The 21,539-nt window shown below is 33.7% G+C and overlaps 1 protein-coding gene across 7 annotated transcripts in view; it reads left to right on the top strand.

The window, feature by feature from the left end:
* LOC145728506 (CUGBP Elav-like family member 1) overlaps positions 1-21,539 on the top strand; it is a 117,676-nt gene that overhangs the window by 53,281 nt on the left and 42,856 nt on the right. For 6 of the 7 annotated variants that reach the window (XR_014178098.1, XM_081978791.1, XM_081978794.1 and 3 more), the window contains 2 exons: positions 12,871-13,130; positions 20,748-20,830. Coding sequence is in view for 6 of the 7 variants with exons in the window: in XM_081978791.1 (XP_081834917.1) it covers positions 12,871-13,130; positions 20,748-20,830 (343 nt within the window). In the remaining variant the exon portion in view is untranslated. Of the gene's footprint in view, positions 1-175; positions 377-12,870; positions 13,131-20,747; positions 20,831-21,539 lie in introns of those variants that run through there. The other variant, XM_081978795.1, reaches the window with a different exon arrangement.

Below are 21,539 nucleotides of genomic sequence, written 5' to 3'. Positions count from 1 at the left end.
TGTATACGAGCGCGAGTAATGGTGGACACATTAAACTTGGATTTGTCATTTTAGCGGTACCACGTAGAACGACCAAAACATTCGGTCGATAAAAATCGGGTTTTCAAATGTGACAAAAAATTGTTCATTCGGCAAACTTTACGACCTTGACTATTAAAGGTACAATTTAGCTCGGCGTACAGGGGAAAAGTTCCTTTTTAGTACCAACGGCCGAAATCGCGGTATCGCGTTTCTTTTCGCTCGTCCAGCGCGTTTAAAGTTATCGTTTTCGATACTACTAAACCAAAAATATGATGTCCGAAGAGTTTCCGTTGAATTACTACAATTATGGAGACTCCATTATGGATACCTTGTGGAACAAGAACTTTTTGGGAGAGTAAGTTTTTAAGATTCAGTTTTTTAAAAACGTCAAACACGTGACTTTCCACAAGCATGTTTAGTTAATATGTTCATTGAGTCTTGAAAGTTTTTCGGGCTTATGAGCCGTTGTCGTATGAAATTACATCTTTCAAGAATCAGTTTCAAATGGCCGTGAAAGCCTTCACAGTTTGATAATATACTCATTTTTGTTAATTCTTACAAAACAATGTTTTAGTGTTCAAGTTCATTTAATAAACAGTTTTTTTTTTAGTTACTATTGACTATTTAAAATCTTTCAGTAGCAATAGTCTACAGTAAAATATTATTATAATAAACTGCTCATTTCTTTTTTTTCTGCTCAAACTTCGTTTTTTTTTGGTTTTGGTTATTTTCAACGCCCTGTAACTCTGAAATTCCTGAGCCGAATTTAATGTTTAAAAAACGGTTTGAGAGGGCAACCATACATCAGGATTGCAGATTGTTTTTCAATAAAAATGAATTTGTGATAAACTTAATGAAAAATACACTGCATTTCAACCCAAAGTATTTGATAGCTGGGGAAGTTTTAGAACCTGTTAGTGGTAACAGGTACTGTACTCTTTTTAATAATTGGTGTATTGCGTCTAAATTCGGCTAGGAAAGATTGTGCAGGGTGAAGAAATAAAATTTGATTTAATTTTTATTGAAAAATTTGTAGGGTAGCACCTGTGGTACCTTAGAAATATTTAAAAGAAGATATTTGGAAAAATCAGTTTTTATTTAAAAAGATATGCTAATAATGCTAAAAAGTAAACAAATGTTCAAAAATCACATCCGTATCTGTAAAATGTATTTTTTATTTTATTAAATTTGTGTTGCTAAAATCTCATATTCACTATTGTTTTATTTTAGTTTTTCGTGGCTGTTATGTTAATTGAACCACTCTATTTATTACTAAGACTTAATTTGAACCTGACCATGCACATATGATGCGAATTTTTTAAATACAAATATATCAAATTAAATCAGATTTTAAGTATTCATCAAATCTCCACTAGCCGAATTTTGAAGCAATACACTAATTATTAAAAAAATATTTAAAAAAAACTAAAACTGAATTGTACTTTTGATACATTCTGTCTCCGACCTTATACACTTTTGTACTAAGGTAAGTTAAGATAAATCGTCATATTTAAGGCTGAAAATTTTGTGGCAGCATTTTTCCCAACATTTTAAAGACACCCTGTATAATGTGTTTGGTTGGTTACGTTTCAGAACATGTTTGGAATGTTGTCAATTTTTTAACTACAGGAGAAATCACAGAGTGGTTTTGAAAAAGTCGCACATTTTTGTAACTTTTTATAACTTGCAATAGAAGTTTTCAAACGCGTTCCGTACAAAATTCGGTCGAATTTTATGTTTATAGAAATGTGGGTGAACAATGTGGACTAGTTTCACAAAGTTGTATGATGTACAAAAGGGGGAAAAAAGGTTACTGAGAGTTTACCATATTTAATTTAAATTTTTTTTCTTAATGTGAAGTGAAGCCTAGTTTCAATGTTGGTCTAGCCAAAAACGAGACTATAATCATTTTTAAGTAATAATAATGATTGAAATTGTTAATTTAATCATATTTTGTGTGTTTATAGGTTTGCTTGAGTGTTTAGTTTTAAGTTGTTACATTGGAACTATTTAACAATCACTTTTTGATACAAACATTTATTCACTATTTTAAGAATATTGAAATCCTAATAAAACCAGCTTTTTGCATGCTTAATACTGAAAGTGGTTGAAATCGTTAAAGCTCCTTTATCCAAAGTTTATGGGGGATTTAAGTTCAGCTCGATCGGTCTCTGATATTTTTGCCTTTGCGCCAAATTTATAGTTTGTAATAATTATAGTAATATGTTAAGTGCATGTAAATTTGCCGAAAATCATGCATGAAGGTTGTAACAAAATCAATTCTATAATATAACCTTTTTTAGTTTTAATTGTCAGATTTGATTAGATGTGCCGTCAATTTGATATACAGTAGCTATGATTTGAACAATATGATCACCAGAAGGATGCAATTATCACTTAGGAGTGCAATTGTCGCTGTAATCAAGTGAAAATTGCATTGTAGTTTTATAGGGTTTAGTCCAAGTTTTATATGCTGAAATAGTGAAATCTTATAAATTGAAAAGTAATCCACATTTTTACTAGAGTTCGATTGTTTACATTTGGTTGCGTGTTTAACTCACAACTGGTGTAAACATGCAACCCATGCTAGAAATGTGTTTTACGGGCATTTTCTCTTCATTAAATTGCCGTAACCATGGCGGCCAAAAAACTATTTTGCAGACTCGTTAGGTAAATTTGCCTACAAAAAATCTCCCTGTCTACGTAATTGCCTGTTGGGATGCATTTTTTCACGCGAACGCACTTTAAATCGTTGAAACCCCATGGGGATGGGGCAGGATCAAATAACAGACCAATTCCTCTTTGATTCAGTTTGGTGTATATTTTTTTCGGTTAACATTTTAGCAAAGGCCGCAAAGTGATTTATCCAGTTTGGGTATTGCAGTTAAAATAGTATTCGATCGTTTGGGGGGCTGAATCGTGCCCAGTTTGCCACGCAGCCTACTAAATCGGAAGTGCAGCATTTTTAGTCACGCAAAACACGTCCCGTCCGTGATATTTTTCGTACTTTTTTGCCCTTTTGCACTTTGAACGTGTCGCACATGTGGAAACGAATTTCCTGGTCTAGGTTAATAACGAAAGTCCTGAAATTGGCATTTATTGATGTTGCAACGATAAAAGTAGCTTATCCAGATAGATGTAATAAAAGGTGGGAATTGCCCTTCACATGTTAAATATATCTAGAGTTACAATTGCCATTTTGATCAAAATGTTTATGTTGGACAATAAGGTTTACTGCCACCCGTTATGGATGTGTTAATATTAATGGGCCATTACCTGGTTTCAGTAGCCAATTTATAATGCCGTAAATCTGTCCTGTTCGAGCATTCAACCGCGGATTGAGTTACAATAAGCTTTTTTGATGAAAGGGAATTATTACAATACGGTCTAATTTTTGAACCGTCAAAATAGTGTGCACTTTTACCCCCGAGGGTGCTAAGAGACTAATGGGTAGTACGCGTTTAAAGCGCAAAAATGCTTGTAAATCCCGTTCTCGCAGTTATATTTCATTCTTGTCTGCTTTTAAAAGGCTTTAATAGGGTTTCTGGTATCGTCCCTTGTGGCCCGCCGTAGAGCGCGGTTAATAGTTCGCACTGATGAAAGTAAAGAATTGTTTTTGAGGCTTGCCAAAAATGTTCATTGTCTCTTCGAACAAAAGTTTCATTTATAAAGTAGACGAAAATAGTGTGTTTTCATGGAATTTGCTTTATATCTTGATTTATGTTTGCGTTCAAATATTGTCGATTGAAAGCGTTAGCCAATTGACAAATACTCATGAAATTGAAAGAACGTTTGTTGTTTTAAACATCCGGTGAATTTCCTCTTAAAATTTAACTAAGCTTAAGCAGTGACATATTTTTCTATTCTTTTTGCTTTGACTGTCGTTGGTAAAACGCCTGTAGATAGAAGAGGAAATGTTTAAAACTTTCCATAAATCCATTTTTTACTAAATTTGGAGAATATTTCGTCTATTGACAAAACAATCTTATTTTGTAAAGCTGACTATAAATTTCGTTTTAAAGTTAAAAATAATTATTTGTAATCAACATAGGAAGGCTGGGATTAAGTTGAGATTACGTCGTATCCGTACTCCGATTAGCAACAATCCGCACACCCAAATCCCCGCTCCGTTCAAATCTAAACGCACGAAAAAATTTCACCGGGACAGCCAGAAAAACCGAGAATGAATGGGATCTCTTTAAATTTTACACCGTTTTAATCCGTCACAAAAATCCTCCGGTATAAAAACCCTCTTTCGGGCAAACATCTGCCAAATAAAGATTAATGGCAACAAGTAGGTCAGAGTTTTCCATTCCGGAGGGGGGGCCCACCTGGGAAATTTACCATTCCGTGCTGCTTCGCTGGAGGACGTCAATGGAATTTGCGCGTAGTTAGGTCCTAATTAGGCAAATCTCTCTTGAGAGATTCTCTTAAAGCAAGACAGCTTAACAATTTTTATATTTCAATAACATAGCATTAGGTGTTTTTTTTGGTCAAAAAATCAAAGCTGAGTTGTTAAAAAAGTTATCAATCCACTTTATAAAGATAATTATTTCTAGGTTATTTATAATATGTTACAAAAGCAGAACGAAATTTCTTAAGTAATTCCAAACAGCCTAAACGCATTTTTGTATCTATTTTTAAATAATCGTATAAAAAGTAGATGTGTACAAAAATTAACAATCATTACAATCTTACACAATTTTATACTCGGTTTGATACCATCGCTCTATTACGAAAAATTGGATATAAAAATATTTAGGTTGATTAACTGGTTTTCCCAAAGTGAAAGAGTAAAACAACAGTTCAATAAATGTTAGAACTAACCTAATAAGGAACAAAAAACAAATTAATTCAAAGGGTCTTCGAACCCATTTTATTAAAAATAAGTTTCTATTTAGTTAAATATCAGTTATCGTTTTGATATAGAACTCTGATTGATAAACTTAATACAACCCTCGTATTGAATGTATAAAAATACCCTATCCATCATAACAAAAAAAATAGATTCCGTAATTTTTTGTTAAGAAAAAACTTATAAATTTGGAATAGCAAATATGAGATATTTGCAAAGGTCTTTCTAATACGTAGTTTAATATATTTCTTGGGGTTTATATGCTATAAATGCAGTTAAAAACTGAAATATGCAAGATATCAAGAAAACTGAAAAATATACCTTACTACTTCTGATAAAGCGCAGCAAGTGATCCGAAAACGTTTACTGTATTCTAGAATTACACATTGTTTTGCCCCAGGAATATCTCAATTTCTATTTAGAATCCCATCTACCTTTGTATTTGAACACCAATATACTTGTGTATAGCAAGCTTATATCCTGACAGCATTCTCCTCAGAGCATGTAACTCACTGAGAACGACAAAGTATCGACATGCAACGATAGACTTAGGGCATAGCTATCCTGACGAGAGTAAATATTATTTAGTCCAGAATGTTTGACGTCGCCCGAATTGATATTCCGCCAGATTGTTTGTCTGTATATTTGATGGCTTTAAGCTCCGCAAGATAAATTTACCAGCTTATTCTCCAGAATATCAAACCGTCGACACAGACACTAACTATAGCTTTTTCTAGCGACAGCTCTTCTCATAATCCAGACAGACAAAGCGCGTTCTGCAATCCAAATTGACTTTGGCACGTTCCTGCACAGCTTTGCGGCCAAATATGTTAGCGATCGCTTAGAAACTAATTAAGCGGATGTTTGTTGCTGTACTGGCGCATTGTTCGTGATAGTTCCAAACTTGCTAATGTCAACTTTGTTGCCTGCAACGTCGGCAATTTAATTCAATCAGCACCAGTTTAAAAATCGTAAAAAAAAGCAGTTAACATCTGGAGATGTGCTGAAATATGCGCGAGCTTTGCGCCTTGCCGCAAAATCTACACACATTCTTATCATCCCATTTCCACTTTGCACTCTACAAGTCAGCCAGATGAATTATGCCATTCGGGGCGGTGAAATATAGTGCCGGCTTTTAATAAAACCCTTTTACAATATGTACGTTCTTTGCAAATTGCACCCTTGACGCTATACTTTTTTATCGACATTTTTCTAGACAAATATTACGAGTCTTTTTGATCTATTTGTTTAAACTTAGTTAAACCAGATTTTTTTACGATTTAAGAAGTTTGCAACTAAAACTCGCTGTGCATCTAACTCTTTTAGGATTTAGTGCTAAACAACCTAACAATTTTTAGCTTCAACGTGTACTATTGAAAATAATATTTCTGTTTTAATGCAAGTAGTAGTAGAAATGCAAAATAAAATTTTTCGTTCGCAAAACACCTTCAGACGTAAGTCAGCATGCCGGAACAAAATTTCAATCTAATGCATGTTTTATATAGGTATGTAGTAATATTATACTGCATTTAAAGGCAAATTCAATGGAAATTTAATTTTCCTCAAAAATCAAATTTTTTGACAACAACGTATGCTTGAGTTTTGTTAATATTTAAGGTCGAATACATTATTGATTACTAATTTTTAATCTAGACTTTTGTAATCTTTATTATTTGTTAAAAATGTTGTTTGATTTTATCTGACTGAAACTGCTTTTTTTAACTCTTCTTTTGTTTTGTTTTTTAAATAAAAGTATCTTTTAAAAAAATCATTATTATTTACAATTCAGATTACACTTGTAAAATTAAAATAAAATTTTTCGACGATTGCCACGTAAAATCAAATTAAAAAAGCCGAAACAAAGATCCTGAAATAGAATATTAACGTCGGGCAATCTTGAGAGTCAGAGCAATTTACCGGATAACGTTCACGATTGGTTGAGGAGGGTAAAGGGCATCTATCCGCACCCTTTTACGAGCCGTTAATAATCCAAAAGGTGGCAACAGCGCTATTGATTCCCACAAAGATCCCGTCCTGACAATGGCGGCAGAGTTTCTCTAACTGTTCTCCCGAGGACACACAAACACTTCCTATATAAGGCCTCGGCCCGTTCCATGCAAATGGCAACGCAATTTTGGGCCCCACTTTATTCCTCCCCAATTTTGGGCGTATTGTCTTTTTCAAGTCGTGAAAAGATTGTTTAATCAAACTAGTTTGGCTGGGAGTTGTTCAAGTAGTTGCCTGCAACTTTTCTACTTAGAGTGCGACCGAGTGGATAAAATTTCTCGATCGCTTAAGTTTTTTTGTTTCTTAGATAAGTAAGGAGGATGATGTTTAGCTTCATTGTTTTCTTCACTTCCAGTTTGCCAACTTACTGTCCGACTTTAAGTTTAAACTCGTATCAGCTATCGACACTCTTTTAGAACTTTCGAGACTTAAGAAATTTGAATAATATACAGGTATGGAATCATGTCGTTTAATAGTAGTAGTCACGTGACCACTTTGTTGGAAAATTTGAATGAAATCTTGGGACTATCAAGTGACGTTACAAGTTTTTCTCCATCTTTATCCAGAGCATTGATTTGCAATAGTTCTTATCATTGGGTTTCCTGTATACATAAAAAATTACAATTATTAGCAACACACTTTATCATGTAACGTAATTTATCACTGTAATAAAGACTTGTGAGTAGCAACTACTTCCAATGTAAACCTAAAGTAACCACGTAAGGGACCTGCTAGTTGTCTAAATTCTACTATGTTTTATGGTATAAATTTTTATTATGATAGATCTTAATATAAAAATTTGTTAACACAATGTTACAATTTAAAAATTCAAACGAGTTTTTTAAAACTCCTGTCCCTTATCAGTCTATTTGATGGAGTTATTCTAATGTTCATGTGTCATTCTTCTGTTTTTAGAATTCATTTATGATTCTAAAACATACTTTTAGATTTTTACATTTGTTAATATTACTAATAATAATTACGTTATTTTGTCGATTGTATTGTTATGTTCTTAATGGACATTTTTTTCGCTCATAAAGTAACTCAAACTGTGTTAGTTGTTTTACTATTTAATAGGGTTATTCCTAACTAATTTCATACTTTCAGTTATAAAATTTAGAATTTGAACTATATGAATGCAATAAGACAAAAAGATCCAAGTGTCCCAAAATTTTACGGTTCGCTCCTTTGCCGTTACTTTTCTAGGAGGATCACATGCAGGTAAAGATCATTAACGAGCACCAAACCAAATCAAAACTAACGAACGATAGTCGACTTCACACTTAGTTTGCTCTAAAGCGCTCTCTCTAATGCAACGGCGCCGATTCTCAAACAAGTAACAGGTCGTCGATTTTACTTGTAACGTCTTCCTACACACAAATTTAACGTTATCGCAAACGGGCTGCGCTTTCCATCCCCGAAAGTTTTACCTGGTGCATTCCGGCTCCGAAATTTGCATTTCATTGAAGCCTAATTAATCCACGCTTTTCGCTGCGCTGAGCTCTGCGTCGCTCTACACAGAGCCAAGTCAGCGGGAAAATATTGCCGCAAGGGTGAATCCGATTTAAATATCAATTTGAGGATTTATGTCTTACAAGTTTTTTGCTTTCGGGGCGGGCTTCGAGCATTACCATAAATTGTTTCGGATTTACAACTCGCCCCCGGGGCGTGAAACATATTTAGAAGCGATTTTATTATTGCCCCGGCTTTAGAGGACGCTCGTTAGCTGCGTTCAGCTGAAAAGTTTGCGGATTTCGATTAAACACTTCTCGCGAACTTGAAAAGACACGGAAACTTTGGGTAAGTAGTCCACTGCAATTTTTTAACTTTCCAAACCGTCTGGGGCTTTGTCTCTTTAAGTGCATGCACCGTTGTGGGGCTTACATAAGGACTTAAGCCAAAACCAACACAAACGTGCCTGCGGTGCTTTAGAAGTTTCGGAAACTTCGATGAAAACAGGTAAATAAATAAAAGCCGGTCCAATTCAAACACCATGACTGGTATACTCTAATCTGGTTAATGGAACACAAATTAAGTTTCAGAGTTTGGTCGTAAAGCATAACATTCGGAACGGTTTGAGATCTACATCCTACATGCTAATGTAACGAAGATACTGAGAAATAGCTAGACAAATTATGTTTGCAAATTCAATCATAATTCCATCAGTTTTAATTTATTTTTTATAAAGTCAGAAAAAAAACGTGTACTATTCACTAATAAAAATACTATTTGTTCTGACAAGGGCAACCAACAAAGTTGTGCAACAGTGTCCTCTAGTAAAATAAAGCTATTACATAGAGAGAATAACTCTCATTGTTGCAGTTTCATAGCTACAATTGCCCTTACCTTATGGCCGCTTTTTATATAGGGTTTCAGCTATTGCAACGTCAGCAACAAAAGCCTCATAATGACGGGCTTTATTATATTCTTTTTGCTCGTTAAGAGCGCTGGAAATATAAAATTCCATTTCAGGTGAAGCATTAAGGGCCGTGATACTTTGTGCAGGACCGGCATTCAGGAATTTTTTTAGTACAAAAGAGTGGCAATTTGTTCGGTCAAATATCGAACTGTTATTCGGAGTTAAATCTAACTTGAACTTTGGCCAACTTCACTGTAGGGTCGGTTTATTTTTTCGGGGCCCAAGGGTCTGGTCTGCGGGGACGTTGCCAAATAATGGAAGGACTTAGCTTGTTTTCGGCTCCAGTAATTTGGATTGTGCGTTAAGGGACCGTTAAAATTAGTTTACTAGGTTTGCTTTTATCCGGCAAGCGGGAGCGACAAAGCGCTTCAAAATTGCAAATAAATTGCGTTGTCTTTTTAGTGCCTCAGGATTACGTAACCGTGCCTAATAAGGCGATACGTGATGGTTAAAAAACCGCTATAAAACTTGACGTAAATTCCGGTGGGCGCAACTAAGAGCCGTTACACCGATTCGCTTTGACAAAAATGTGCCATAAATTACAATAATAGGCCCATTTCTGGATTTATAACAGTACGAATGGCTTTAACGTACTCGATTTACAAAATATCCATTGCCAGACTATTTAAAAGGAATTTCCGTTTTTAATCCCGCCTGGAATAAATCCTGACCACGTTAGCGGATTTGAGGAAGCCTTTCTGCTACGAAAAGTCAATAATTTCTTTGGAGATTTAACGTTAAAAGTTCAACGATCTATCGATCCAATACTGACCGATAAAATCCAGATTTTCGAGATAAAACTATTCGCAAATTTACCTCTCGGGTTCCGATTCGATCTCTGTCAATCATAATTGTCACTTAATTACTCATAGGGGGGAAAGTAAGCACTCCTGGAGCGTTTACTTCTCTGTTTATACTTCTCTGTCGCCGCTTTTAACTGGGGGAGAGAGAATTTTAACCGTCGATGTCGAATTTAATCTCTAATGCTGGCAATCTCGTTCACAAACACAATTTGTTAGATAAACATAACGCTTTATACAGAGTTTATGTTTGAGTGCAAAAGCGACTATCCCGAAACGACTGAAACGAGTAACAGGTATTACGGCTAGTTTTTTTTCAGCCAAAGTGGATCATGTTAAAATACGCTCTCCAAATTGAATTCATTCAATTCGGTTTTCTGTCGGGATTTGTCAGTTTGTTTTAGTAAAAAGTACGCGATACACGGGGGTTTTTCATGTCAAAGTTATATTTTTTTTTTCAAATAGAATAACAAATGCGCTAATTTTGTAAGCGAACAAAACGAGAATAGTTCATTTACAAAATCAGAAGACTTGAATCGTTCTGAAACAAACATTAAAGATCTTGATACTTCACTTAGGAAGAGAGGAAAAGCAATTAGCAGAATTCGATTTTGGTAAAATAATCAAAAAATGTTTTATGACTAGTTTAAAGCTATTTCTATAAAAGTAATGGTTCAGTAGGGTATAAAGTTATTTAAATTGTCACCTTTATTAGATAGCCATGTTATTATCAAAGAAGCACACTACATAAATCCTAATAGTAAATAAATAAATACATAAGCTGCTCAAGCTATACCGGGTGTTGCATCGCAGGACCGTCCATAGGAAATTTTATGTAAATTTTTAATATTCTATAGGTCTGCCTAGGAACCAGTAATTTCCCTCGGTCAATTCCGTTATTTAAGGCCCTAAGAGGTTTGACCTGCAAATTTGTTGTATTATCATACCACAATAAAATGGGCTTGCTTACACATTATGAAAACATAACCTTAATAAGGTATTAAAATTTTTCAATTCTGAATTTTTAATTGTGTGTTTTGGTAGAACACATTACATAGCAAGGCATTATAACATGGAAATGTTTTCAAATTTTGCAAACTAGTCCATTTTATACGACCTTTCCTAAAAATATTATACAATTCTGCAGTTAATACTGGAGAGATGATATTAAAAGTTATAAAAATTTACATGGAATGTCCTATAAACGGTTCCACAATAAATCACCCTGTAAACCAAAAACAACAAAAACAGTTCTCCACAACAAATACATCAACTAGTTTTTCAAACTAAAAATAATATGTTATTGTTAATATTTCATCAATACATGTTTACTTTTTCTCGCATTTTAACGTGTACAATTAGGCAATTTTAAACTTAAACTTAAATTCATCACAGTTTTCTGGATAAATGGCTAATATTTTCGTATTACATTTATTAGTTAAAGCAAAATCGTTTTAGTTTTTTGTGACAGCTGTCATAACTGTCAAAACTCACTCACCAGTGACTTAAAAGTATAAAATGCCAAATAGATGTGTTTCTTTGAGGAACTGCACTGTAAGTTGTGTTTACAGCTCCATGGAGCCAAATTTGTCAGGTCTGACGTTAAGGAGTCTGTAAGTCATATAAAATGTATGGAAATTGTAAAAAAAATACTACAGGGTGCTTATTCTTGACACGAGCAAAGGGACCAAAAGAAAGATATGCAGAATATGTCAGGAGGCTAGTATTGTCAACTCTTGTGTCACATTCTATCAACACTTTTCTTGAGAATTTCTCTCCAGGCCAGAATGTTTGCAAAATGTCTAGTTGGTGTCAAATATTACTCTTAAATATTTATTCGTTTATTATTATTTAAACTAAACTTAAACTAACTATTATTACATGTACTAACTTAATTGATAAACATTTGTAACTGACTTTTGTAGACTTCACAAAAACTGGTTCTGCGATTTTTTATTGAACAATTTTGCTCCAAAAATTTGTTCAGGATATGTTTAAATCAGATATTGTAAACATGTTTAATAAACAAATATTAATTTCATGTTATCTGAAAATAACCAGTGACGGCACACTTGATAGGTATGTAAATAACAATTTAAAAAACGTCCAAATAGAATTTAATAATAAAACCGTGGCATTAACTCGATAGAAATGAAAATGTAAATTTTACCTGCAGCTTTGTTGCGTTAAATTTTGCAATTTTAATGCCACTTCTACATATAATTCGGCGCTGTTTGCGTACCTAAATCTGTTAGCAAAATCCATACGTTTCATTGGTTAAATAATAATTGTTTGTTAATGCAGATTTGAAAAGATTATAATCATTATGGCCCATTACTCATTTAATTGATCGAACATCGGTTGATTACATTTAAATCATGTAATTTGCCGTTTAAAAGCTCCCACATGACAAATATTTGCATTTTAGTTTAAGGACTGTCACTATTGCAACAAAAACGGTGGATAAAGCGGACAAGAATTAAAAAAAGTGGCTAGGTACCTATATCAGCGACACTAATTAAAGTTTGTCATTCATTTTTTCAGCGACCGTCGAGAAACTTTTATGAAAAGTGCGCCCTCGCCAGTCATAAAGAGCTTTTCATGAACACTGTTTGGACAAAGACTTTTATTGTCTAACGCTATTGTCCTTCTCCCAGTTACTTCTTTTCATACGGGTCATTACTTTACCGAGCTCGACAATGCTCTTTTTTTTCTGAAACTTTGTTAACCCGTATTTACAAAACGGTCTTTTTTTCTGTTTGTTTCAGTTCGATAGCGATGAATAACAACAACACCACGCAAACGAACAACAACAACAATAACAATAACACCAGTACGAACAACAACATCCTCGAAACGTCAAGGAAGATCGAGGACCAAGAACAACCCGATCCAGACACCATCAAAATGTTTGTGGGTCAAGTTCCAAGATCCATGGACGAGAACGATTTGAGGAGGATGTTCGAGAAGTACGGTCGGGTACATTCAATCAATGTATTGAGGGATAAGGCTACAGGAGCCAGTAAAGGTAAATTCACCTTTTGTTAACAAAATTCTGTGGTCTTTACTTAGTATATTTTCTAAAGGCTTTTAAATAACGATCAAACCCAACTTACTGGACTCTGTGTCTTTTCGACTAGTAGGAGAGAAAAAGACGGTACATATAGAAAAAATTATCATTGTAATCGCTTAATAGTTATAAAGACAAAAGATCTTTGTGACTTTCTCGATCGTTTATCAAATCGTGGATAGGAGCTTTCAGCTTCGGTTGAAAAACTTTTAATAATAATTGTCGAGAGAAGTCGTTCCGAGCAGTAAAAGTTAGGAAACTTTGCAGTTGAGTAATGAACTCAATTAGTAAATTAAAGTTTCCTTAAAGATAGCATTGTTCTCTAATTCTTGGCGTGTCCGGGGGGACGACTTGTTAGGTATATTTTCGGGGCCACGAGTTTGTGTACTTCAAAATAGAGCCAAAGTTTCCGTTGCAATTTTTCATTTTTCTATTGTCGACAGCATATTTTATGTATTGGAGGGTTTTTTTTTTTGTTGTTGTGGCAGCAAACTCCTATTATCAAAATAACTAAGATGCCAGTTTTTAAAATTAAAAATTGTCTGTACGTTCAGTGCCTTTGAGAAACTGACGGTTATTGCTTATCCATAATATCGAAGCATTGGATATTTTTGAAATAGTTCGAATATTAAAATTGCGCATGAAAAAATGTTTATCATACATAATCTGTTACTTAAACGCAAGTAAATCATTGCATATGTAAAATCTCCTTTAAGCGGATTTAAAAAGAAAGTATGTCAAAATGTAAGTTTTACCTAGAAGTGACTATTTTGCTTGAAACCTACTTTTGGCAGTTTTTCTTGTTGTTGATTTGTCTGCAACACTAATATAAACTGCTCGTCAAAAGTTATAGGACAGCAAAATTTTTGGTAATTTTTGAGCTGCTGTTTCTTCAAATTGATTCATTCGATTTTAATAATTTTTTTGAGAATTAATTTTCTTCCTCTTTCTGTTGACCTAAATAATTTTTATTAAAATTGGCACGGATCCGAGTATACAGGGTGTGATTGAGTTGACGAGCAGTTTATTTTACATTCTCTCAAAAAGTTTTCCATATAGTACTTTTCACTTCAGAGTGAAATCTGTAATAAGTTTTCTTCGTTCCGAACTTTCCACGTTCGAAACGAAAATGCATATCCATTTCACTTCATTAACTCGCAAAACTAATACGCGAAACTTTGGCCTTGGAACAATTTCGCAGCACAAATCAAGCAACTTTATCCCCCGGTTCCATGCAAATGCAGCGGCTTTAATAAAACCCAATAAACATAACTCGGGAGAGTTACATAAACTGCACGCAAATGTGCCGGCTGAATATACGCCGCCCTTAAAACAGCGCCGTCCCCTTCAGAACTGATTTAATGGGGAGAATCCACCGGGTTCGGCGAAAAGAATAAAAATTACCGGGAAACGCTTTGCCCGTGTGAATGCTTCATTATGCTTTCTCCAACAATGGAAATTAGCTTCATTATTTTGGTACTTTTTGGTAATTTATCGTGGGGGCGACTTAACTGTCCGGATCATTATACCTTTGTTGTTCGAACCGTTTCGGGGACGATAAATTGAGTCCACCATTATTACCGCCACCACACATACTAGTGTTTTTATTTAAAACTGAAAAGAACCTGCTAATATACAGTTTTCATGCCGACGTCCACTTACAAAAACGGACATTAAGGCTCGTGTAAATTGCCACAGTATTAATGGCATTCTTTCTAACGTTCTTGGAGTAAATGACGAGTTCACACGATAACTAACATGGTTAAGCAATTTTTATTACCCAGAATTGCAAATATGGTTTTTTAATAATGCCCATCAAATATTGTAATAGTACAGGGAGAAAGCACGAAATATCACACTGAATGTTTTTAAATAACCTCAACATGAACCTATTTTATCACTGGACTTCAGAAACTACTACAAAAAAGACGTTAAAAATAAAGAACTACATTTTTATTACAAAAATGTCAAAAAACGTTGTAAATACCTATTTCTCCTCGTATTTCTCAATTGGATTTGGATTTGGATGATGCAAAGTGACACTTTTCAAAACTAGAACTTATGATTTATGTGCTGGTTTTTTATACCCATTTCGCATTAGTTCCTTTTGCAAATTATAGGGGGATTTAATGAATAAAAAAGGAAACTAATCTAAACTAAAGCTGTTATTCTTGACTTGTAAGCATAACAAAATATTTTTGGTTTTATTAACTTAGATGGCTAAAGTATTTCAAACTCTTCGAGATTTTGTAACAGATAGTACAATACCCCAGAAATAGTACAAAATTGATATTTTTTTTTTTTTACTTTCCAATTATATCATTCCAATAATAATTGCTTCAACATTAGCAAGCCATGTGATTATTGTATAATCTTATTTAAGCTAAATTATAATTAATACAAGCGCTTTCTTCTAGAGAATTTTCTACTTTGAGAAGACCACCACCAACATATCTAAAAAAGTTTTTATTATAGCAGAAAGACTTGACAAAAATAAATTGACTTTTTCTGCTTTAAACCAAAGCATGAGCAGTTGCTACCTTTTTGAGACTTAGAAATTACAAATCTATATTTAATGTATCAACGTCATTATCCATGTTCATTTTAATGTAGCAGAAAATCAAATCGGTTAAAGGAGCCGGTCGCCGTTGTTGCCCAAAATCCATATCAACCATAAACTCGAACCCTTACGCTTGATGGAATATTTCATCTCGTGTTCCCGATTCCCGAACAGTTGTTCCGAACGGGGACGGACGTATAAAGTTGAAAAGAACATAAAATTTCGAGTCCTGGGCGAAGAAAAAGGTGCAAGTTTCCGTGCGGGACCTGTTAATGTTTCGCTCGAAACTTTCGCCATCCAAAACGAGTTTTACTCCGCTCTGGACCATAAACTTTCACGGGTCCACTGTTTCCGCTTAAGGCTCCGTCGCCAAAGTAAAACAATTGATGACCTTCTTGAGTAAAGACTACACTGTTACATAATTGATTTCGATCCGCAAAATTGCTCTAATGCCACAAAACTGCTGGCTGTGAAGTTCCCGAGATATCGAAGAGCCGACTCTAATGATTTTAATAATAGCTCCATATAATGATTGCCAGCCCGTGGAGATGTTCTTTTTTTACGGTTAAAAATTATAATTATTAAAGGGAGAATTTTAGTAAACGTGAAATATGATTTTATACAAGGTATATTGCGTAATGATGAAAAATTGCAGCTGAAATTGAAAATGAAAATAGAATTTACGGGCCGACGAGTTGATGCTCTAAATGGAAATTCGTTTGGCAAATAATATCAAATGCTGTGGATTTAATAATATGGTTTAGTCAATCAATAGGGCTTTTAAATTCAATTAAAGTTTCCTTTTGATGCTTTTTGAAATCGGTAAAGTGCAAATTTTCATTAACAGTTTGTTTTGAAGTCCGAAAGGGAAGAATTCTTAGATACTTTCTATTTCTTTTGTGCGCCTTTATAGAATATTGCTGATGTTGCAATACTAAAGAATTCACTTGGAAAATTGTTGTAAGTAAATACAAGAAGGTGGTTGGTGTTTACTAGCATTTCGGCTTTCTCTGGCACGAAATTCGATTATTTTATTTACAAAACGAGGCGTCACCGGGTATCAAGAAGAAAATGTGTCCCCATCGAGGCGGGTTTTGTTGACGTTTAATTCGGTGCCGTCGTCGGATCGAGCGAAATAACTTTTTCCCATTATCGCTAATTGATTTGGCAAAGGCATGCAATATCCTCTTCTTCAGAAAAATAACCTTCCAGAATAGCATTTTGGACTCGGCGCGGCAGTTTATCAAAGTCGTTTTATTCCGGACGCGCGCCCCCGCTTCACTAAAGAGTATATAAAATTTTTCATTAAAACTTCTTAAGTCCCTTTTGCAGGAAAAAACCAGGCTCGAATAAAAATTTTATACCATTTGCGATTGGGTCGGAAAAATGTCGTTTTTTCATGCTATAAGTTGATAATGCGATTATTACAAAAGCAATATTTCGATCGGAAGTGGTATTCTTCCTTCTTTTAAGTAGCTTAACATTATTTTTTGCAGATATTTGCTCAGATTACTAATAACAAGACTGAAACTTGAGCAGAGTAGTTCTACAAGCACATTCTTGTGCAGGTTTTGTCATAATTTTGGTGATTGATTTGTGATATTCAATGATTCTACTCCCTATAAAGCAAAAATGAATCAAAATCATATTTTTTGTTATCTCATCGTAACCAAAATGCAAATTTATCTTGCAAGACTGTTTACTCGGTTTGAAACATTGTCTGGGGTCCAATACAGCGAAATTACATTAGCGAGGGACTTGCAAAAGCATCGAATTCAAATCCTTCTTGGAGAGCCAGACATTTGCTAAATGGCTCTTAGGCTTCAGGAAATAGTCGACGGGCTTAAGTAATTTTGCTTGTCGGTATTGGGACAGCTTTAACTAAGCTTCCCTACAGAACAATAACATTTGTTTGGTTTACTTCAGAACTGGTATTTTTCAGAAATTTAACTTTACTAAAAACAGTGATAAATTATTTTTAGAGTTTTAACTTCAGAATTACTTACGTTTACTGCATTTTGGTATTTTTGACATTACACACCTACTTTCCGGGGTAATACCACGAGAGCCTTAAAATAATTAATATCTATAATAATTTTCATGATAATAATTGCGAAGAAAATGTCTTTTTTTGTGTGAATTATGTAATGTATCCAAGAAAATTCAAAAATTTTTCAAAAGAGCGGTTTTTAAGGTTGAAGCTTGATTTTCTCAGAAATTTTTGAAAGGCTGCAAAAGTACTCTCAGCATTTTGCGTCCTTTAGTTCCAGAGGAAACGCCCTTTTATCCTGTCGTAACTATGTAATAACACTTCTCAAAAATCTATTTCTCAATTTGTTACCTTAATATTTTCAGACAATGTAAAGGGTTAATAGTTCTCTAGCAAAATGACCATACAAGTACCTATATTGTTAGAAATACCAGATACGTTCTATATGTTTGTTGAGACGAATTTTCTCAAAATTTCAGTTTTTTGAGTTGACGATTTTCTCACAAATTTTTGAAGGACTGTAAAAGTAGACATTTTCAATTTCCTTTTTTCAGAGTTATGTGAACGTAAAAATATTTTCAAACACTTCTCAAAAATCTATTTCTCAACTTTTCACCTTAAAATTAGAGAGAGACAATATAAAGGAAGGTTAGTAGTTTTATAGGGATTTTTTCCAGAATTGTTTGTCGTTTGTCTTCTGAGAAGATGTTCTGTTTGTTCTGTCATACATAATTTTTTCTAATTTTGACCAAAAAGCGGTAAAAACCATCTTTTAAAGTGATTTAACACAAATATTCACTTTCATAACACCTTGTATAAACAGTGACAACGACATGTTATGATGGATGTCGTCCATATGTTTCTACGGAAATGCATAAAAACAGGGAGTGATGAAATGAACTTTTCATAACTAGTTACATAAAGTGATACTTTACATTATTAGTTATGTAACTAGTTACATAAAGTAAAACGTTTTGTCACTCTAATCAGTTTTGAAAAGTGTCACTTTATATGCCAAAATTAGAAAAATGTCTTTTTGTGTTGTCAGAGTTTTGTCAACGACCAAGAAATTGAATTTTTTTTTAAAATTTCAGTTTTTAAATTTGAAACTTACTTTTATTAGAAAATTTAAAGGGACCGTAAGTACTTCCTGTAATTGTTTCAGATTTTTTTGCCGTTTAATTAATTTGTACTACAAATGAAAATCCAATAAGAAATGTTTTTAAAACTTTATTATTTTATTATTTGACTGATTGTAAAGTAAAAGGTAACCGTATTTTTTGGCGCTATTTATTTTGTGCTTTCAGTATATCAGTTTTTAAGTTTGAAGCATAATTTTCTTAGAAATTTTAAAGAAAATTTGTGTAATTTGTAAATGAACCGAAATTTTTTCAAAAATTATTGAAATGTATTTCTTAATACCATTTTTGCTTCGTAACAACACTTTTACCAGGCATTTCCATCTAAACTAAACTTTCTGATAAATTTAAAGTTTGCATTTGTTTCTAACAATTCATGACCTAAGAAAACGGCACAAAAAAACTACATTAAAGCAACAGCAAAACTTCTGGTTGAGAAAATATTTTCGTTTCAAAAACTTCAAGGTAATGGTCCGTGCAAAGTAAATAATGCAGAGTCCAAAAGTGGTTTAGCGCCGTCAAAACCTAAAACGTCAGAAAAGTTGGAAAGTTAGCGGTTCTAATCAATTATTAACGCGCCACAGATATTTACTTGGCAAGTTTCGTTTAAACTACTTTATCTATTGTGGTTAAATGGGCGCTTAAATTTTCAAAACGTCACAATAATCACAGAAGAAATCGAGCAACACGCGTTTATTATAAATTAGGAATTTTATTATTGAGAATGGCAGAAAGACCGGTAGGTCGATAGCCTTTTTCCTCGGAAATAAAGATGGTTTATATATATATATATATTATTGAGAAATAACTTAGTTGATTTGGAAAGCATTTTTGGATCTCTAATAGTCTGTTCCTAGGAGTAAATGAAAACGTGTAAACTATGTTTTTTTACCTGTTTTTTTTTTTTTAATCTCGTAACTGTTCCTGTTTGCGCTGAATATGGCTGAGCATGATAAATGAAAACTTTTGGCTTAAGATCCAGACTTACATATCCACCATATTCAGGGCTTTGGGGGTTTGATTTGTACATATTTTGATAATAATTTTTCTTTTCACTACAATTCCTGTTTACGCTGTTCTTGTTACTGTAGCATAATTTTCCTGAAGAGACTGGTGAAAACAACCAGTCCACTTTCTTATTAAAATGCATTCAAAACTAAATTTTACAATATTTAAATTTTAATATGCAAACTCAAATACATGGCAAAGCTGTTCTAACAACTCTCTAATTAAAATTCCATTTCATATTTTGTATTAATTGCCTAAAAGCATTTTTTGTGGTACTATGGAAAGCATAAAGAATCTTTATAAGCTCTATTGAGAATACACGCCTAAACTATATCCCAACAACGATAAACTTTTTAATTAAAACCCGCTTGCCTCCGGTTCTCTGTTCTGAATTCAGTCTGATGCTGTCCTATGATGTAATAGATGAAATAGCAAAATAATTTTGCCTCAATCGAAATTTGTATTTATCGAATGTTTTACTGCCACTGGTCGGGAGAATTTAATTACTGAAAGTGGTTTGAGCCTGACTGTAATGAAGTTTAGTGAGTTTGAATCCGTCATTAAGTCGCAATAAAAGGAGCAACTGCGACGAATAAAAGACTAATTTATAAACTTTTATTAGAGACTTTTTTATGCAAAGTTTATCTTAGTGTATTTAGTTAAAGCCTTATTTGTAAAGCAATTTAAACATCATTTTTGATCATTGGATCTCTTTCTTGCAATAGGGTGGTTATAAAACTGTAATAAAGTTTAGAGAATAAAAGTGCAATAAAAGAGGCACTGATTAATAAACTTTTTTATACAGAGAGTAATATTTAAGTTACCACCACTTTTGTGTGCAATAAAACGTTTTTTTCAAATTACTTTTTCTGTTTTAGGATGTTGTTTCGTGACGTTCTTTACTCGGAAAGCCGCCCTTCTAGCTCAAGATGCCTTACACAATGTAACGACTTTAAATGGGGTAAGTGTGCAGAACTGATTAGGAACTTGTTCGTTGTTTTTGTGTTGTCGCAAAGAAGTTATTAATCTTAACTAGATGACGATGTGCTAATTAAAGCTTTTGAAGTAGACTTTCTTGAATGTTAATTAAGACGGAAGCAAAATTAATACTCCTAATTAAAACAAAATAACTTGCTAGCAGTATATAAAATCAATACAACTTAATTGAAAACCCTTCAATTAGCCTTCAAGCAAGCTTTTTGAAATAAGGCAATCTATAAGTAAAATTAATTTTCTTTTGCCTGCAGTAATAGCATTAGCATTTTCCTTGATGAAAAATTAATATTTTTGAACGGGAAAATAAAAACCGTTTTGGTTGCGTAGGAAAAACAACGTTCTGAATATTCATAAAAAGTCAGGAAATAGAATTTTTGCCACGTTTCCATTACCCAAAATATCATCAGTCATGCCACAGCCCCAGTGTTCGACCCCCTGGACTGACATTTAGGAGACGACTCCAAACCGCGGAACGTCTGCTCCGGGAATCCTGGGTGACACATCGTGCATATCCTCGCAATGTATCTTTTGCGAAACGAGCTCTTGTACATTTGTGCCTATATCGCTCTAACAAGATATTTTAACGAGGTGCCTGTCTTTGCCAAAGGAAATTTCCATTTCTATTGCAATTCCGTCTGTGGTCTACAAGATGGAGCTTTGCTTTGTTCAGTCTT

Source organism: Ips typographus, linkage group LG4 (genome assembly GCF_016097725.1).
Source record: "Ips typographus isolate SLU linkage group LG4, UJ_Ityp_2.0, whole genome shotgun sequence".
Taxonomy (NCBI): Eukaryota; Metazoa; Arthropoda; class Insecta; order Coleoptera; family Curculionidae; genus Ips; species Ips typographus.
This window is presented reverse-complemented; position numbering and strand designations above follow the sequence as displayed.